At 36.6% G+C, this 19826-nt stretch overlaps 1 protein-coding gene across 1 annotated transcript in view; it reads left to right on the top strand.

Annotated features, from left to right (window-relative positions):
* The window catches only part of LOC132853618 (fibrinogen C domain-containing protein 1-like), an 83832-nt gene extending 64319 nt beyond the window's left edge, over nucleotides 1-19513 (top strand). Inside the window, exons 6-7 of the mRNA XM_060881501.1 lie at nucleotides 10382-10561; nucleotides 19152-19513. Of these exons, the coding sequence (XP_060737484.1) occupies nucleotides 10382-10561; nucleotides 19152-19414 (443 nt within the window). The 3' untranslated portion in view covers nucleotides 19415-19513. The remainder of the gene's footprint in view (nucleotides 1-10381; nucleotides 10562-19151) is intronic.
* Nucleotides 19514-19826: the final 313 nt, after the last annotated feature.

Genomic DNA, 19826 nt, shown 5'->3' with positions numbered 1-19826 from the left:
TAAGTACATTAAATATCAAAAAATGACTTTTGATACTTAAGTACAGTAAATATCAGATACTTTAAGACTTTTACTTGATTAATATTCTAAAAGGTAACTTTCACTTCTACCAAAGTCTTTTTCTAGTACGATACTTGTACTTTTACTCAAGTATTGCATACTAGTACTTTATATAACACTGACACACACACACACACACACACATACACACACACACAAAACCACAATTATTAAGGGTTAACTGGAACACTTTCGCTAAATCCCCCATGGTGGTTGCAAACACACATTTAAAAAAAAAAAAGTGTGTCAACTGCTACAATATTTTGCACTGAAACTGATGTTTAAATTCAGTGACAACTTACACCACCTACTAAACACATCACGTTTTTTTTTTTTTTTTAATATCCTGCCTTAGCAAGATGGTATTTAAAGATATAATTGGCGTAATTGTTTAGTTTATGTTTTGTTTTTTTATTCCTGGATGCTCTAATTCTTTCTTGCTCTTGCAGTGGACCTGAAAGCAGTAATGAACAGTAATTTATACTTAGCGAAGCATTTCAGAGAGAACAAGAAGCAGAATTTTGGAGACGGCGAATCGGGTAATAACCTGCAAAACATGAAGCGGATATATATTCCTGATGAGATTTTGGATAGTATCAGAAGGAGCTCTAAGCCTGATTTCACAATGCAAATGAGATCAATGATAGCAAATGCCTTGATGGTGAAGAAGGAAGGGAAAATGTTGTGAGTCACACAGATTCTCAAGGGTTATTCCATGATTGGGGTACGGTCTCATTGTGTCCCACTGATATAACGTTCATTCATTCATTCATTTTCTACCGCTTATCCGAACTACCTCGGGTCACGGGGAGCCTGTGCCTATCTCAGGTGTCATCGGGCATCAAGGCAGGATACACCCTGGACGGAGTGCCAACCCATCGCAGGGCACACACACTCTCATTCACTCATGCAATCACACACTACGGACAATTTTCCAGAGATGCCAATCAACCTACCATGCATGTCTTTGGACCAGGGGAAGAAACCGGAGTACCCGGAGGAAACCCCCGAGGCACGGGGAGAACATGCAAACTCCACACACACAAGGTGGAGGCGGGAATCGAACCCCGACCCTGGAGGTGTGAGGCGAACGTGCTAACCACTAAGCCACCGTGCCCCCCTGATATAATGTATTTATGTAAATATGTAAAATTATATGCATTTTCAGTATACTATATAATACTGTGTAATATGTGCTTTATATACAGCATTTAACATATACCCTTATCCAGAGTTACTAACATTTATCTCACTTCTATAGCTGAGTGACTAAGGGTTTAAGGGCCTTGTTTAGGGGCCCAGGAGAGGCATGTTGGTTGCCCTGGGATTCAAACTCACAATCTTCCGAGCTACCACATCTCCCAGTAGCTTATTCAATCCATTTTCTGTTTTCATAGGTTATAATTAAAATAAGGAAAAGTTAAAAAGGAGTTAAACTTTTTTTTACTGACCCTCATCACACTTCCACAATGCATCTTGAGCAGATTCAGACATCTCTGCATCTTTGCAGCCAAATGGGATCAAGACTTTCAAGACTAGGCTGTCTAGATAGCTATTTCACCAAGCTTTTGTTTTGATCCCTGATTTCTGTCTGTGCACACAGAGAGGAGGATTTTGGTACACGGTATGTGCTTGGGGCTTTATATTTTGTTTAAATTCATAGCCTTTGAGTCTTGTTTCCTGGTTTCCCATGGATGGGTTTATCCTCCGCCCTGCGAACCGGTGAAACACCAACAGGACGGTGTGTCAGGCTCATGTACCAGAAAGCCACTGAAGCAGAGACATATTTGCTGGTTTCTCAGCCTTTAAAAATATGACGAATAGTAGAACTAATTAAACCATCCACCTCTTGATTTGCACGGAGTTGAGCACATGGCAGCAAACAATTTGCAATGCATAAGTTAATTTCTTGAAAAATGGGGGAAAAAATGTATAAAGTAGCTGAGATGTGGGTGTGTGTATGTTTGTATGTGTGCGTGTGTGTCTGTGTGTGTGTGTGTGTGTGTGTTATGGCAAAAAAAAACAAAAAAAAACAACTTTATTTTGGAAAGAGATGTCACTTAGTTATCAAGTGTTCGGAACCCCAATAAGGAGATGAGTGCTAGGTGTTTAGTTATTGCTCGAGGAGGTGTGTGTGTGTGTGTGTGTGTGTGTGTGTAGGTGTGCACACAGAGTTGACGTGTGAGTGATAGCAGGTAGTGGCATAGTGTACATGTTTACAAGCTGTGTGTGTATTTATATACTAAAGAGTTTGTCTCTTTCCTCTCCTCCTCTCTCGTGTAACACGCCGAGAAGAACATCTACGCAAATGAGACCTGTTTCTCAAAAGCTCTCCCATGAGTACCAGTCTGTCTCCTGGCACACAGACGGAAACTCTGATTAAAAAATAATGACCCAGTTTCGTTGCACGGAGAGAACAAGAGAGTGAATCTAAGTGTCATGATGCTCAGCTGCAAAACATCTGCATGCTTTTTAAAAAAAAAAAAAAAAAAAAAAAAAGAAAGAAAGAAGAAAAAACAGCTTTGTTTATTAACACACATAATTCAGTGGGCGAAAAAGATAAGAAGGTTTACAGGTCTTGCATAATTCACTTATTTATTAATGAAATCTGTGAGCAGAATAATTCGTTTAATATTTAAATAGTTAAATATTAAACCTTTATATATAGAAAAGTCATGAAGGATATCTGATAGTTTAAGGGGCAGGGGAAACTGTGCCTTGGTAAAAATTACAGCTAAACCAGAGATTTTACCTGCCACTTGTCTGACCTTGTAATATAACACATCTTTTTCCTTTTTTTTCCTTTCACTTTGTGCGAGTGTTGTCTAAGTGACCTGTAAAGTCATGACATAAAATGTACGAGCCGGTAAAAAACAGGTGGATGGAACTTCTGTGATCACTTTATGTTAAAAAAAAAACAACAAAAAAAACAGAGGACACAAAGTATTCAGTAGCGTTCACCCCAAAACTCAATCTTGCTGTTTTTCTTAGTGTCACTTACTGTAGCACATCTTGAAAACATAAAGAGTCTTTCCCAAACAGCTGAGTGATATAATACAATATCGCCATTGTGATATAATTTAACTTACACACGATACACTTTTTACTGAAATATGATTATTTCAATTAATTTCTTAAAACAAATTCAACACTGATTTAATGTTAAAATTGTGTACAATTAAAATGTTAAAATATTCATTTGAATTCTTTTTACTTTTTTAAATAATGCTTTCTTTTTTTTATTAAACAATGTAAAATATTTATTTTATTTATATTGTTTTATACAATGATCTACGTAATCATTTATTATTATGTTTATTATTATTATTATTTTATTCTACATATTATTGCAGTACTTTTTGTAGACAGTGAATACAGTAGGTTTGTAATTATGTGTATAAAGCTTATCATATCGTGTATCGTATCAAATCTTCTATAATATAATATAATATAATATAATATAATATAATATAATATAATATAATATAATATAATATAATATAGGGGCACGGTGGCTTAGTGGTTAGCACGTTTGCCTCACACCTCCAGGGTTGGGGGTTCGATTCCCGCCTCTGCCTTGTGTGTGTGGAGTTTGCATGTTCTTCCCGTGCCTCGGGGGTTTCCTCCGAGTACTCCGGTTTCCTCCCCCGGTCCAAAGACATGCATGGTAGGTTGATTGGCATCTCTGGAAAATTGTCCGTAGTGTGTGATTGCGTGAGTGAATGAGTGTGTGTGTGTGCCCTGCGATGGCTTGTCACTCCGTCCAGGGTGTATCCTGCCTTGATGCCCAATGACGCCTGAGATAGGCACAGGCTCCCGGTGACGCGAGGTAGTTCGGATAAGCGGTAGAAGATGAATGAATGAATGAATGAATAATATAATATAATATATCCATAAGATATACTTATGCAAGAGATTTTGTGTGAAAATGCACAGTATTGCCACCTCGATAGATATAAACCCCAGACTACAATTTTAAATAAACTATATAGTTTGTTTTTCGTTATGAATTTAGAGAAAAGTGACATTTTAAAAATGACATCTTCACGACTTCAGAATCGGTTCTTAAATTCAGCTGCAATAGTTTCCATTCCAACCTTTTTTTTCTTCTTGCACACATAAGACGAGTGGGAAATAACCTGCCCGCCAGTCACCTCTCTATTGTGGCAGAATGTGTAGCTTTTCTTTTCTAGTGGCTGACAAGAGTAAACTGAGGTAAACCGAGTAGAAGTGAGAATATAAGACACTGTCATGTGCAAACGGTACGGATTAGCATGGATAAAAAAATATGTCTAACAAACATCATTACTTGTTAGCTTTATTTAGCATGGTTTATTGTTTTATCCATGTTCATACCATACACAGGTTTAGAAACATGTACACAGTCAGTATTTAGGATTTATTTATGTATTGGGGAAAAACTCCCTCCTTTTCACCCCAACCATCTTTCTACTTTCTATCTGGTAGAGAATCTGTTGCTAATGTAGCATCAGATATGATACCCTGGTAAAAAAAAAAACTCTAGACTTCCTGTCAATGTTTTCCAGCCTGTAGACCATCTACTCAGGAAGGATTTTGTTTTTAATGCCATGATGTATAAACTATAAAGATCTATGTGTCCTCTGTTGTAGCTCATTTGCCTCGAGGTGTTCTTTGTTGTGTATTATGAGAGGCTTTTCTGCTCATCAGGGTTGTAGAGGGTGGTTATTTGAGTTAACACATCCTTTCTGTCAGCTCCAGCCTGTATGTCCATTCAATTTTGATCTCAATCTGCCACTCTGAATGAAAAAACAACAGTAGATCAGAAGTTTTAATTTATTACACCAGCTAGTCTGACACCAACATCCATGCCACAAGACACTGAGATCAATTTATCCCCATCTGATGTTTGATGGGAACATAAATAAAGCTCTTGGCCAGTTTCTGCAAGATTTTATGCATTATGCTGCTGCCACATGACACCACATGATAAATGCATGAATAAGGGGAAAGAATGAGGACGTGTGTGTGTGTGTGTGTGTGTATGTGTGTGTGTGTGAAGATGCACTAAAAGTTAAGTGAATTGTCGCTTAGCACATCTTAAAAACATAAAGAGTCTTTCCCATACAGCTGAGTGATATAATACAACATCGCCAGTGTGATATAATTTAACTTACACACAATACACTTTTTACTGTGATAAGATTATTTAAATTAATTTATTTAAAAAAATTCAACGCTGATTTAATGTTAAAATTGGGTACATTAAAATGGAATTTGAATTTGTTTTTTTACTATACATATATATATATATATATATATATATATATATATATATATATATATATATATATATTATTAAACAATGGAAAGCATTTATTTATTTATATTATTTATTTAATGATCTATGTAATCATTTATTATTATATGAAAGACCAAGAAGTGTGTTTCAGTGGTAACTGTCACTGATTCCAGCAAGCACATGAATCTAGCAAAATTTGACACCCAACATCCAATCTGACTATATAATTTATATCACCGTTAATTACAGTCCTTCAGGATCTCACAAAAATGCTATTAACCTGCACAATAAACTGCAATTCATGAAATATCTCTCCACATGTAGATATCTCTCCATCTACATGTTTTATAGTGCATAAAACATGTAGATACAGATCAAGAGCTTCAGGAAATGCTAATGTCAAACATCTGAATGGGGAGAAATTACAAGCTCTGTGTATTTAACTGTGCCGTTGTTGTTGGTACTGGTACAGATGGGATGGTTTGAGTATTTCAGAAACTGATGATCTGTAGGGATTTTTACACACAATGATGTCTAGTGTTTACAGAGAATGGTGTGACAATGAAAAGAAAAACAAAACAAAAACACATCCTGTGCTCAAAGGCTCTGCAGGCTGAAACACCCTGTTGATCATAGAGCTCACAAAAGATTCACCAGACTGCTGTGAGCTGGCAGGAAGTTTATAGTAACTCAAATAAGCACTTTTTACATCGATGGTGAGCAGAAAAACATCTCAGCATGCACATCAAACCTTCAGGTGGATGGCCTGCACAGCAAAAGACCACTTCAGGTTCTACCACTGTTAGCCAGATAGAGGAATCTGAGGCTGTTATGGTTACAGGTTTGATGGAACTGGATGGATAAAGACTGGACGAAGACCAGGTGATTTTTTTTCTTCACCTGTCCTTGATGAGATAACTGCATGAATGAGAAGGTGTACTTTTGTTCCTGTTACACTGACCAGACAACCTTATCTAGAGCAACTTACATTTTATACAACTAAAGGTTAAGGGCATTGCTCAGGCGACCAGCAGTGGCAGCTTGGTAGATCTGGGATTCAAGCTCACAACCTTCCAATTGGTCAAACACCACCTTAACCAGTAAGCAACCATATCCAACACTATATCACCTTCTGTTAAAGTAGATGGAGAGTGTGTGCTCATTTCTGGTAATGCCACTGTCATCACAACACAGTGTGCTTCTGAATAGCTTTTAGACACCAGCGTGACTTGCAATCGTGACAATCTTAGCAAACAACCTGCATTCATAGTGCAGTCGTGTCAGCCGTTGTAGAAGCCATAGTGCACATATTGTATTAATCAGTTAACAGTAACTACAATTTGGGTATTGTATCTGAATAAGCATATTAGTCATTGGTTTTAGTTGGCTTTAGAGAGGTTTGCATGCTTTACAATAGCGGTGAATAACAATAGTGTAGGCCTATTGTGGGCTGTTTCACTGTCTTTGTTTTCATGTTCATGTTAGCCAAATGAAATGAGGCTGCAGGCTGGATTTAGCCTACAAGGCTTATGTCTGACATGTAGTTTAGACTGATGTTGCTTGCCAGATTTCATGTATCCACATCATATCAATGACTGAAAATTGAAATGAGTAAAAATAGAAGGTAATAATGACTTTTTGCTGTTTGTTCTGCCATGAAAAAGATAAAACTGTGCCACCTGAGGAAAAAGGTGAGCCACTTTATTCCTGCACTGTTCATGTAGCATAATAAGACATCATTGTGGCTCAAGCGGTCAAGGCTCTGGGTTGTTGATTGGTGTTCATGCCCCAGAACTGCCAAGCTGCCACCGTTGGGCCCTTGAACAAGGCACTTAACCCTCTCTGCTCCAGGGGTGCTGCATCATAACTGACCAAAGGGGATATGTGAAGAAAGAATCTCACTGTGCTGTAACGTATAATAAAGGCTTCTGTCTATCCACCTAAACTGTAAAAAGCTATTGGATTTAGCGTCACTTTTTCATATTAATGATCAACAGTCTGCAAACTCTTATTCCAAACTGTTATTCTTCTAATGGTAAAGAATTTACTGCATTTCTCCATAGCTAATTGTGAACATTTCACATTGCGTATGTACACAAGGATAAATTCAAGGTCATATCAATTAAAAAATAATAAGACTAAGCTCACTTTATCAAATCATGGCAGGGCTGAAACTCTGGAGTATTTAGTTCATAAATTTGACAAAGACTGAGAATATTAAAGGCTAAAAGGTTGGTGTTAGAATTTTGATTTTGTTAGGTATTATATACAGTAGACTCAGTGAATAGGGAAAAGAAAGCAGCGTGACTTGGAAAAGAATCAGTGCTAAGAGGCATCAAAATAAATAAATCAGGGTCCTCTGAGTGGACATAGAACGTAATGAGTTTCCACAAATTTCCAATCCTACTCAGAACCTCTAAAGAACATGCTTAATACCGGGTTACAGCTTTTAATATGGAGTAAGTGACAACAAAAAAGCATCAATACATATATCAGTGTCTTAAAACCTTTTAAAAATTCAGTGATTTTCAGCCGTAAGCTATAGATTATGCCCAACGTGCACAACTCTGTGAATGAGCTGTTACAGTCTCTCTATTATTTTGTAATTATGTGATCACAGCAGTTAAGCAAACTGAACTATACTAAGGATCTTGCAATTTTTTCATAGATTTTCCACAGATTTAAACACTGACGTGTCGTGTGCCATCATCGCTACACATTCAGCAAAATCCCTCTTTGATTCACATGCATTAAACATGAGTACACCTATCATATAGAGTAATTACATATAGTATGTGTCTACAGTGGTAGAAGAATCATGTAATTGCAATTTTGCCCATTCATATTGTTTTCTGCAAAAAAAAAAAAGCACAAAAATATCAAGTTGCATCACAAAAAAAAAAACCCAAAAAACACTAAAACAGTTAAATCCAGAGGGAACTGACTGGTTACTATAGAAACAATATTTTAAAGTATATGAATAACTTGAATTGCAGCTGGAACCACTGTCAGAGCTGCTGTTGTATGACTAAGTGATGAGATAAGCATTTTTTATCTAGGGAGGCTACACATGAATACTTTTCCACATGCAAGGAAAGTTTTAAAACTTAACACTATATATATATATATATATATATATATATACGTATTTATATATATATATATATATATATATATATATATATATATATACACGTATATGTATATATATATATATATATATATATATATATATATATATATATATATATATATATATATATATACGTATTTATATATATATATAAACATATGTAGTATTGTAACTATGGGATAAATGCTCTCCATGTTACGTGCGACTCAATTAGTGAGTGATATAAGACCAGACAGAAATGATTTCTTTGCATATTTACAGTTTCAATTGCGGCAAAGTTGTCAAAAATTACAATACAATTATTTATAAAGAAATTTGTGCCTGCCCTGTAAACCAGGCCATTACACCAGCCGATGACTCAGATATATCAGTCGTCTCTGCCTTGGACTGGCGCTCTGGGGTGAAGCAGCCATCCAACATGAACAAACCATCCATTTACTCAGTGTAGAAGCCATTAGGGTGGGGTTTATGCTTGATGGGTCGCATAGATACGCTCGCCTGCAGGTCACACCCTACCACGTTTATCCTCTTCATGATAAGAGTCAATATAGCCATCTTATTATTCCGACAGAGTTTCGACATTCTCTCGTTCTCACAGGACTCGGAGACATAAAAAAATCATCACAGCCTCGCTGTCTTCACCCATTTGGAACCTCATTTTATTAACCCCATTTCCAGAGCCGTTTCTATTCGAGTTTGAGTTAATTTGAAATCGATCTGGCATCTCCTCTGGTGTGAATCACACGGCAAGAAATGTGCTGTGAGATGCTGTGAAAGTATTAACTTCAGAGAGGGATTCAGAAATCCCTTTTTTTTCCCCTGAAGGCAGTCTTGTTATTAATTCTGCAATTTTATGCTAATAATTACCGGGCTCTTTCGGGCATTTTTCTAGTATCCCCTGTGCACAATATGTTGTTTTTGGAGTGAGAAGCTCTGCAGTTAGCAAATCTTGGACTCCTGCAGATGGAACGCACTCATCTGTGAAGCCAGAGTAAGGAATATTGGGTATAAAATTGTACTGCAGTTGGAGTAGTCATATTGATATAGAGAGCCGGTCAGATCTGGTAAATAGGCTACATATGACTTAAAACACCAAATTCTAAACTTTACTATTAACAATGAAGTGAAACTTTGTTAATCTATACACTTAACCTTTTTTTTTTAACAAGACAAGCTGCTACTATCTAAAGCTGAGAAAAAGCTTCTGTTTTAAACCCCAGATATGATGAGACGTGGAAATATTGGTCCAGGTTTTGGAGCTTCCGGACTTTAACCCATTCTGTCTTAATTAAGTTTGTCATTTATCAAGCTACATATCAATGAATTTATTTGTAAATTGTTCGCAGAGCTTTTTATACAATAAATATCCATTTAGTCATGAAAATCCAATAAGTTATTTCCTTGTCGTTTCATTTCCATCAGACTCCTTAACCAGGATTGATTAGCTTAAAATTGTTTTAATTAACGTTAAGTTACTGCAATTTTATATACAGATTGTGCGGTCAAGTTTATATCGTTTAAAGCAATCCAAAACAAATCCATAAATAGAGACAGAAAAGACTAGCTATTCAATTCAGTCTAAAGAAATGGCAGCTTATAATAAGAGGAAGAGTTATTAGAATCGTTAACAGGAACAGTGATTAGAAAGTAAGCTTTTAACTATTTGGATGATTGTTATTTTCAGCTCTTACATTTTAAAGGTGTCAAAATTTACCGTGAACAACCTTAGTAATAACATACACATGCAAGTATAAAGAAACTGAAAATATATGTAAACATAACTTTACTCAACAATTCAAAAATGAAGTCTGCAGATTCCAGAACTGCGTGAAAGTACTGCATAAGAGTACCGTTACTGCGACGTTCCTTTATACAACGCCTGACATGACCTCCCTCTTATTTTGCAGGTCTGAAGCGGATTCACGCTCTGACCATCCAGGCTAATTATGAGTTGAGGATTGACCTGGAGGACTTTGAGAACAGCACTTCCTTTGCGCAGTATGGATCCTTCGGCGTTGGATTGTTCTCCGTTGACCCGGATGAGGATGGCTACCCGTTGAGCATAGCGGACTACTCAGGAACCGCTGGTAGGTTCATTCTTTGTCCGGAGAGCTTTAGCATTCAGCTGCTATAGTGAGGACTAGCCTCTTTTAGATTCATGTGGAAAGAGGAACCCTTTCACAAATGCATTATACTGGAATGCTTTATGGAGTCTAAAATTCTGTCTATTCTAAAGTCACATGCGGTACAAAAGAGCTGCACACTATCCAGCCTTTTTCCTTTGGCAGAAAAAAAATAGGCTGACCTTTGTTTGGTATGCTATTATTGTAAAGAAATAAATGCAGTAAAAAGTATTTTCTTTTTTTTTAGTCTGAGTCTGAGGGACGGGACAAGAAAATCTGACATTTGGACCAAAATGGAGTTTAGAAAAATTTGTTTTAAAATTCTGTGAGATTCTTGTTTAGCAACCCATCATCACCTAATAGGCTAAATTCGACTATTGCCTGTTATTTCTCTCTGCTACCATAATGCCACAAATTGAAGTTGGAAAAAATACAATATTCTGTTTGATTAATCGATAATTAGACAGAGAAATGTAAACCTACAGTAAGGCTTTAACTGCACTGTCCTCAAGTCAGTAATTGGGTTTCTTCTTTGACCTGTTTTGGGTTCCTCATTTCCGTCTCGAACCAAACTTAGAGATCTGACCTTCAGAGCACCGAAAAGAGCAGTGATAATGAAGCATCACAATGCATACAGTAAATGGTATTTCAAGAAAGCAGACAGTTCATTATTATGAGAGTCATAAACAAACACTCTATTAACATAAATCAGGAAGCGAAGGCTGCTTACACTCTTCTCTAATTAATCAGGATGCCTTCAGGTTCCTGATTCAAAACATCCATAATGCAGCAATTCCTGCACTAAGTATTTAAAAGCTAAGTCCTTTCAGCCTCCTTGTTCTTTCTTTGTGTTTTGTGTTTTTCTTTTTATTAACAAAAAAGTTTTCCTATGCTACAGCAATCTTTTGCTGGAATTTATCATTCTCATGTTTATCTGTAATTCCAAGACAAAATTGTTGGTCTCTTCTGTCACCTCTAGCTGTGTATATCTCCATTAAACATCGCTTCTATATCAAGCATAACTAGCTGTGCATCATAAAATAACCATTGTACTGCATGAAGTATTGCTTCACTTAACAGCAGGATTTAAAAAAAAAAAAAATTACTTCAAAGCTTGAAAGTTTTAGTTCGGGAAGAGCTTAGAGGAGGAAATAAAAAATCACAATGGTGAACTGTATGTGAATAACAAATGAACAAATACACAAAGATGTATGAGTTATAGTGACTGAAGGCTGGGGTTATTGAATGCTGTCTTATATAACAACACAGATTCTCCATATCTGATTGGTCAGAACAGGTTTATTAGTTATCTATAACAGAGGCTCCGACAGCTGTGTCTGCTCTGAGGATTAATATAGTATAATTAATTCGTTTTTGTTTCCAGGTAACGACTACTGTATATCACAAGGACTTTACTGGTGGATTCTCCATATCATTTAAGCTGGAAAAAAAAAACGTTGTTGTTTGACAAGGAAAAAAATGGATGAAGGTTTTAAGCATTTCTGGAAGGGGTCTCCAGTGTTAGCATGTTGTCAGAGAACAACGGACTTTATGCTTATCGGTTTCTTGTTAACATGAAAACGTAATTATTTAGTTTGTTACATTTTTCAAGAATAAATATAACATTAACGTCAACAATAAATGTAACTATAAACTGGTGAAAAAAGTAAGCATTTTCTAATTAATCGGAAAATGTAATCATTGGTAAACTGTTCTATTTAAGCAAATATGCTGCTGATGTTCCCGTATATTAGCATGTACGCATGTTCGACTTTTATACAATAGTTTTAAAATTTTTATACAATAAAAAAGCATTAATATCGATTAAGTGACCTTTCAAACACAATACTGTCAACTGTTCTTTTTTATTTTTGCTCTGCTAGCAGAAATAGACCTTGAAGAATCTACACTCACTTTACAGTATGATGGCTGGATTGCTAGCAAGCTCACAATGATTTGTACTGCCCAGTTAAAGGTGCTAATGTTAAAATTATTGCCAATTCTTCCATTTCATCTTCATGTGGTGAGCGGTCATTCATTTCAAATAATTGTTTAAAAAGGAATAAAACACACAACTTCAAACATACATTACTACAGCAAATTTGTTGAAAATTCACCATTTGTTTCGATGACAAGGAAATCTGTGTAAGCGCAAATTAGCCAGTTTCATTAACAGAAAAATTAGATTTTTGATATGGAACCTGGGAGCTTTAATCATATGAGAAGCCGTAAAGATAAATCCAGCTTGAATTCATGCTAAATCTACTGTCGTGATGAAACATTCAGCATTCTGGGTGAAGTGTAATACCTCGATTTGACCAGATTAACAAGCTGAAATAAAGAGGAAAAATTCATTCATTCATTCATTCATTCATCTTCTACCGCTTATCCGAACTACCTCGGGTCACGGGGAGCCTGTGCCTATCTCAGGCGTCATCGGGCATCAAGGCAGGATACACCCTGGACGGAGTGCCAACCCATCGCAGGGCACACACACACACACTCATTCATTCACTCACGCAATCACACACTAGGGACAATTTTCCAGAGATGCCAATCAACCTACCATGCATGTCTTTGGACCGGGGGAGGAAACCGGAGTACCCGGAGGAAACCCCCGAGGCATGGGGAGAACATGCAAACTCCACACACACAAGGTGGAGGCCTGAATCAAACCCCGACCTTGGAGGTGTGAGGCGAACGTGCTAACCACTAAGCCACTGTGCCCCCCAAGAGGAAAAATTCTAGGTAATAAAACATTTAGGCAAAAAAAGAACAAGAAAAAACAAAGGCTTAAGGACTGACACAAATGAATGAATATCTTGTGTAGTGATCTGGCTTGTATAATGAATCAGAGGTTTTATATAGATGTCAATATCTATACTTCCACACATTGTTGTTTAAATTCCTATAACAGTAAATTCCATGGTGTTTTATTCCTTATATTGTGTTTTCTATTCATATTTTTATTAAAAATGAATAGATTTAAAGGTCAGCGCAAAACATTAATGCAACATTAACATACAAAACATCTAAACATTTACACGATGGCAATGTATGAGGTAAGTTTAATCAAATACATAAAAAACTAGGATGATCAACCAAAAGAAAAAGCAGCTTTAGCTTTAGTTAAAATGGTTGCTGATGGGATTTGTGTCAAAACATAAAGATATTTTTATTCCAAATGTGTTAGTCTTTTATCTTGTCTATTTTGGAGTTCAAGCTTTTCAACAAGGAAACAGAATTGACTGCACTTTAAAAGTGAAAGAATCCAATTACAGATTTTCTTTCTTTCACTGTCTCTGACTTTCTAAGATTAAAACAACTGAGAAGTCATTTTTTGATTTGCTGCGCACCATCTTCAGAAATCCATGAAGTAAAATTATTGCACTTCTTCTGTGAAAAAGCTTTTTCAGACACCGTTGTGCATCAAATAGCATGTTTTTTTGTTTTTGTTTGTTTTTTATACCTCTCAAATGAATAAAATCCATCCGCTTTGGTGTGCAGTGGCCTTAAGTCTGGAGGGCGTCTACACCATTACCCGCTACGTTGTGTGAGTGAATCTGGTTCATAGGCTTGGAGAAAAAAAAAAAACAGAAACCCATGAAATGCAATTTTTCTGAAAGGCAGATTGAGGTTATGTTTGGGGTGAAAAAGTTCTGTATCCGCGACAACCTAAATAATAGTGTGTCCGACAAATGGAAGTCCGCTCCACAGAGCCCAGACATCACCAAAATGAGAAATCCAAGTTTGGACAGGAGGTTTAAGTTTTAGGGCAAGTAGCAGGCATGTTAATGTTTAGTGGAGTTAGTTTCCAATAATCCTCCTTGGCTTTCTGTTTAGAAGGATATTAGCGCATGGGTACGAATATTCAGGTTTTAATTGAGACCATATTTAACAGGAAGTGGAAGGAGTTTAGACCTTTAATAAAGGCATACTGTACGTGGATCAAACACTAGCATCTAGCGTTATTATCAACCATTTGAGACTAAACCTTAAATCCTTCTGAATTCCCTAAAGCGGTTACAGAAGCCATGTGATGGTTTTAAGGTCTTTGAACAATGTTTGTCTAAGTAACAGATCAAACGTGAATAAAATTTGTTTTTCCTAAAGGTAATTCTTGAAGGAAAAATGACATAGGCGGTAAAACACACACATTTTCTCATGAGAGCAGCTACATTCACTTCCCACCAACTTTATCTATTTGAAATTTGTCTTTTGAATTCACAAGCTTCAGTCTTGTGAGCAAACAGACACAGAGAGAAGGGCACTGTGGGCTATAATCAGTAAAAGCACAGGACTGAAAGTGCTGTTCATTATATTTGCTGTTAGCACAAAGCCGCTGACATGCACCAGGGGTTTTGTGGTAAAATCCAGATTTTTGTGTCTGCCTGCCCTGATATTTTCTGTAGTAAAAGCATGCGTAATCATCATCTAATGTATTCATCATGAGATTTTTATGAATAAGTGTATGAGTAAATAGGTATTTAAATTTTATTCATCCATTCAGGTGCTTCGGCTTTGATGCCTGTTCTAAGTATCAACACAGCCATTTAACATGGAGTAACATGGTGCATCAACAACAAACGTGAAAGTGAATCATATTTGAGTGTGTGAATAGAAGACTCTAGAATGAAATTATACACATTTTTAAGATTTGCTAGGCTTTGAAATGCACTGCTGTGTGAATATTTTACTGTAGTCATGACTATAGTGTTTTGCGGAGAATTCCACCAATCGTAAGCAATAGAGCCGGATTAACTCCTAATAGGTTTTTAAGGGTTAAAGTCTAGGATTTTAAAAGCTCTGTTTGGACTGGGTGCGATTTCTTTGATAAACTGTATGTCTTTTAAGTAACGTGAAAGCAGAACATCAGTAATGATCATGTATCACTATGATTTGCACCAGGAACGTCATTTTGCTCATGCTAAGCAATTAGCAAAATGATCCGCTAATAGAATCACAATGTCAAGCTTAAAATGAGAAAAATACTGTAGGTTTAATAATCTTAGATTTGGTTTATTCTAAATTTACGTACTAATGTAGGAATACTAGATAAATTTGGTCACTTGGTGAGATCATTTTTTGTGGAAGACTTCCTTTAATGTCTAGTGAACAAAGGATATAATGGATTTTTTATTTTTTTTTTTTACTAAAATGCCAATTCAAATAGGATGTATTTTGCCTGGAGTGATTTCTACTGGTCATTTTATAGAAGTAAGGCTAAATATAATACTTCCAGTCCAGTGGCTGTATAATCTGTAAAAATGACTCATTTGAAGAATTCGAATGAGGGGAAAAACTCTTAAATACTCTGCTAATAATTACGTTGGCCCACTTCACCATGTAAATCCAATCCAGTCTGACTAGGGCTTAAGGTTAACTTCTTTGATTAACGGCGAGATCACAAAAGATATGATCTTTGGTCTTGGTTCTGACTTTGGAGGAGTTAAACCTGAAAATGAAGACCATCTATCTGTGAAGGGAGGTTATTATAGGACATATTTCAAACATTGAAAAGACCTCAGATGTTAATGGAAACTCTTCACACTCTAACATTCACTTGTTTTTCATTGACTGCTGCCATCATTCTGGTCATTCATCACCTCACTAAACACACTGATGAGTTCTCGAGGCACACGAGAGGGATTTATGGCATGTAACGCTTCTTTATGATATGACATAACTATATCGCTACGATCTCCTTTGCTGCAGTAAAAGAACCAGCATGAACCACAGTGCTGCAGTAAAGCATGATTTTATCAGCACAGCCTGAGAGCTCCGATTAGTTTAGAACAGATGAGGCCGAACACTCGCAGCCACATTACATTCTTGAGACATGCAGTCCATCACGCAGCTTAAAAAGGGCACGTTAACTGAACAACTCGCTTCGTTGCTTGTTGGTTTTTTTTTTTTTTTTTTTTTTTCCCTGTCCTGTCCTGCACTGCTGTGTTGATTCTCTTCTTCTAATCTGTTGTTACTTTTCTAGCTGGGAATTCCTACAGCCTAGAACTCATTACAGCCTGTAATTCATTTATACTTGCATTTGTTAAGCTTATGAGCTAATTAATAATATTCTAGCGGGTTAGGTACAGCAATAATGTACAGCACAATGAGAATAAGGTGTCTGGTGTGATAAATTACACTCAATAGAGTTTTTACTGTTTAATCAGTCTCAGTTATTCGAAGTAATTGAACTGCATGATGGGAAGTAATGAGACATAGCGAGTCAGTGATTTTTCTATGCTTCCCACATTATTTCTAGATTTTTTTCTTCTTGCCTTCGTCACACTACAATCAAGTCCAACGTTAATGACACCCGGTTCCTCTTAGGAAAAGCTTCCAGATGGAGGTGGTGTCTCACAGCTGACAGCAATGCTTCAATTCTGAAACATTGGTTCCTCTTTGCCTCCAAAGCCATCTGTAATATAAGACAAGGAAAACATGAGGAAACACAAAACACCTTTTTAAATGCTAATTAAATTTATTGAAGAGAAAACATTATGCAACACCAGTAATTATACCTTCAACATAAAAACTTGTTTTGCCAACTTTAGCAGCAATATCTGCAACAACGTGCTTTTGCATCTCTATGGAAGAATTCTGTCCCGTTCGTCATTGAGGAATTGCTTTAATTTAGCCATATTAGAGCACAAACTATCTCTGTGTGGTTCAGGACACAGACCATAACCTTAATTTTGTTTCCTTTGGTGGATATCCAGTGGTGTAGTCAGTCTTGTGCTTCAGATCTTGTGTGTAATGTGATTTTACTTGAGCTTCAGATCACAGACTGATGACTGGACATTCTCCTTGAGGATTTTAGAGTAGAGAGAAAAATTCATGGTTTGATGAGCTTTGTTTTGAAAGCAAAGCCTTTGTGTTCCTCTTGCTTTGCAACGCTCCCATGGATAGTATTTTTGCTGTGCCTCTATCTGATAGTGGAATCCTAAATGCTGACATGATCAAGAGAGCTGAGAGTTGCCTACAGCTTTATTTTTATTTTTTAAGTTTTTTTATTTTATTATTATTTTTTTTATTTTATTTTAGTTTATTTTTAAGCAGTTACCTTTCCCACACAGGGCCAGTTGGTGTATGAAAACATTTTTTTCCTTTTGAATTGTCTTTCTCTAAAATTTAGTTTGAAGATCTGTGCAACAAATTTGCAAAAATACAAGAAATAAAGGACAAATAAGTGTTATAACACTATACATGAATCTATATACATTGTCTTAATTTCTGGCAAAGTGGAAACAGAAACAGCTTTAATGTGTACTTCATTTTTGTAGTGGAGGAAAAATGAACATGTTCGACAAGGCTATACATTTTCCTAGAAAGCAATACTCACTCACTCACTCATTTTCTACCGCTTATCCGAACTACTCTCGGGTCACGGGGAGCCTGTGCCTATCTCAGGCGTCATCGGGCATCAAGGCAGGATACACCCTGGACGGAGTGCCAACCCATCGCAGGGCACACACACACACTCATTCACTCACGCAATCACACACTAGGGACAATTTTCCAGAGATGCCAATCAACCTACCATGCATGTCTTTGGACCGGGGGAGGAAACCGGAGTACCCGGAGGAAACCCCCTCTGCGACAATTCTTAATATACTGTAGCATGGAACAAAGATGAGATAAGATAAGATAAGAAAAGATAAGATGAGATAAGAAGAGATAAGATGAGATGAGATAAGAAGAGATGAGATGTGATGAGATGAGATAAGATGAGATAAAATGAGATGAAATGCGATGACATAATCCTTCGTCCCACAGCAAGGAAATTTGCAAAATACACACCAATATGAGACAAACTGAACAATAGATACACAGTAAATACACAGTACAGCGCATGCTATCTATACAGGAGAGCAGAACTGTATTAGATAGAAGAACCAGTTCAAACAATTGTCTTTGTAGGATCAACTGCGGATTGTGAGGGTGGGATAGAAAATTGAAAAAATAAATAACATTTTCAAGCCTGCCAGCATTTATAAATTGAGTGTAAGAGCTTTGCATTTTAACAGCAGATTATGAAACAGTGCCATATTTTTTTTTCCCAAAATAAAAACAGACGAGCCCATTGACATAAATCAGGAATGATTAAGTGTGATGTGTTTTGAATTTTCTTTAATATTAACTGACACTCTTTGGAAGCCTTACAATTCTTTAGTCCACTGGTCGTAGTCGCAAGGTCTCACTGTGACATTAACACGTAGATGTGAAGTGATGATCATACAAGGATGGGTTTTGAGTAGTCTGAGTGTCTCAGGTAAAGAAGTTCGTTGCTGAGGTGTTCATTCATTTGTATTCTATTCAATTTAGATTTATTGTCATTGAAACAGTAAAGCATAACAAAATACTGTGACAGTGTGAATCAATACACACTAGTGAAATGCTGGACAGTACACAGGCATTACATCATGAGATACTAGTGTGAAGCGATATAAATCCTCTATTATAGTAATTCTCTTGAGAGGTTCCAATAAATCTGGTATTGACTCTGAGTCTCTGTTTGGTGCAATAATCTTACGCGTCTCTGTTGCTTTAGGTGACTCATTGCTCAAACACAACGGCATGAAGTTCACTACAAAGGACAAGGACAACGATCACTCGGAGAACAACTGTGCATCCTTCTACCACGGAGCCTGGTGGTACCGGAACTGCCACATGTCCAACCTGAACGGACAGTACCTACGAGGCCAGCACTCGTCTTACGCCGACGGCATCGAGTGGTACTCCTGGACTGGTTTGCAATACTCCCTAAAATTCACAGAGATGAAAATCAGGCCTACGTGTGAGCAAAACGAATGAGTGAAGCAAATGATCTTCATCCTCTGTGGTGTAGGTGTTAGAAAGACTAGGAACAGAAATGTGCGAGGACTGTATGATGATGTATTCTCTTCCTGTTTATTTGCGTGGTTCTGTTTCCAAACCCCTTTTTTCATCGTTCACCATTCCAGTTGTAGTGTAGTGTTAGTGATGAAGTGCGCTCTAGCTGGTTACTTCTCTGAATATTATGAAATCATGAAGTCATTTTTGTCTTAAGGTAAATGTTGATGAAATGTAAAAAACAAAAAAAAACAAAAAAAAAACAAACAAAAAAAAATGTAATTTAGTAAAGATTTGTCTGGAGTTTTTTTTTTTTTTTTTTTTTTTTTTTTTAAAGCAACTGATTATCCCTGTTCTCAGAATGATTTAGGTTGTATTATGTACAGAAGATGTT

This window comes from Tachysurus vachellii, chromosome 11, assembly GCF_030014155.1.
Source record: "Tachysurus vachellii isolate PV-2020 chromosome 11, HZAU_Pvac_v1, whole genome shotgun sequence".
In the NCBI taxonomy this organism is placed as follows: domain Eukaryota; kingdom Metazoa; phylum Chordata; class Actinopteri; order Siluriformes; family Bagridae; genus Tachysurus; species Tachysurus vachellii.
Note: the sequence above shows the minus strand (reverse complement) of the source record. Positions and strands in the feature narration are given on the sequence as shown.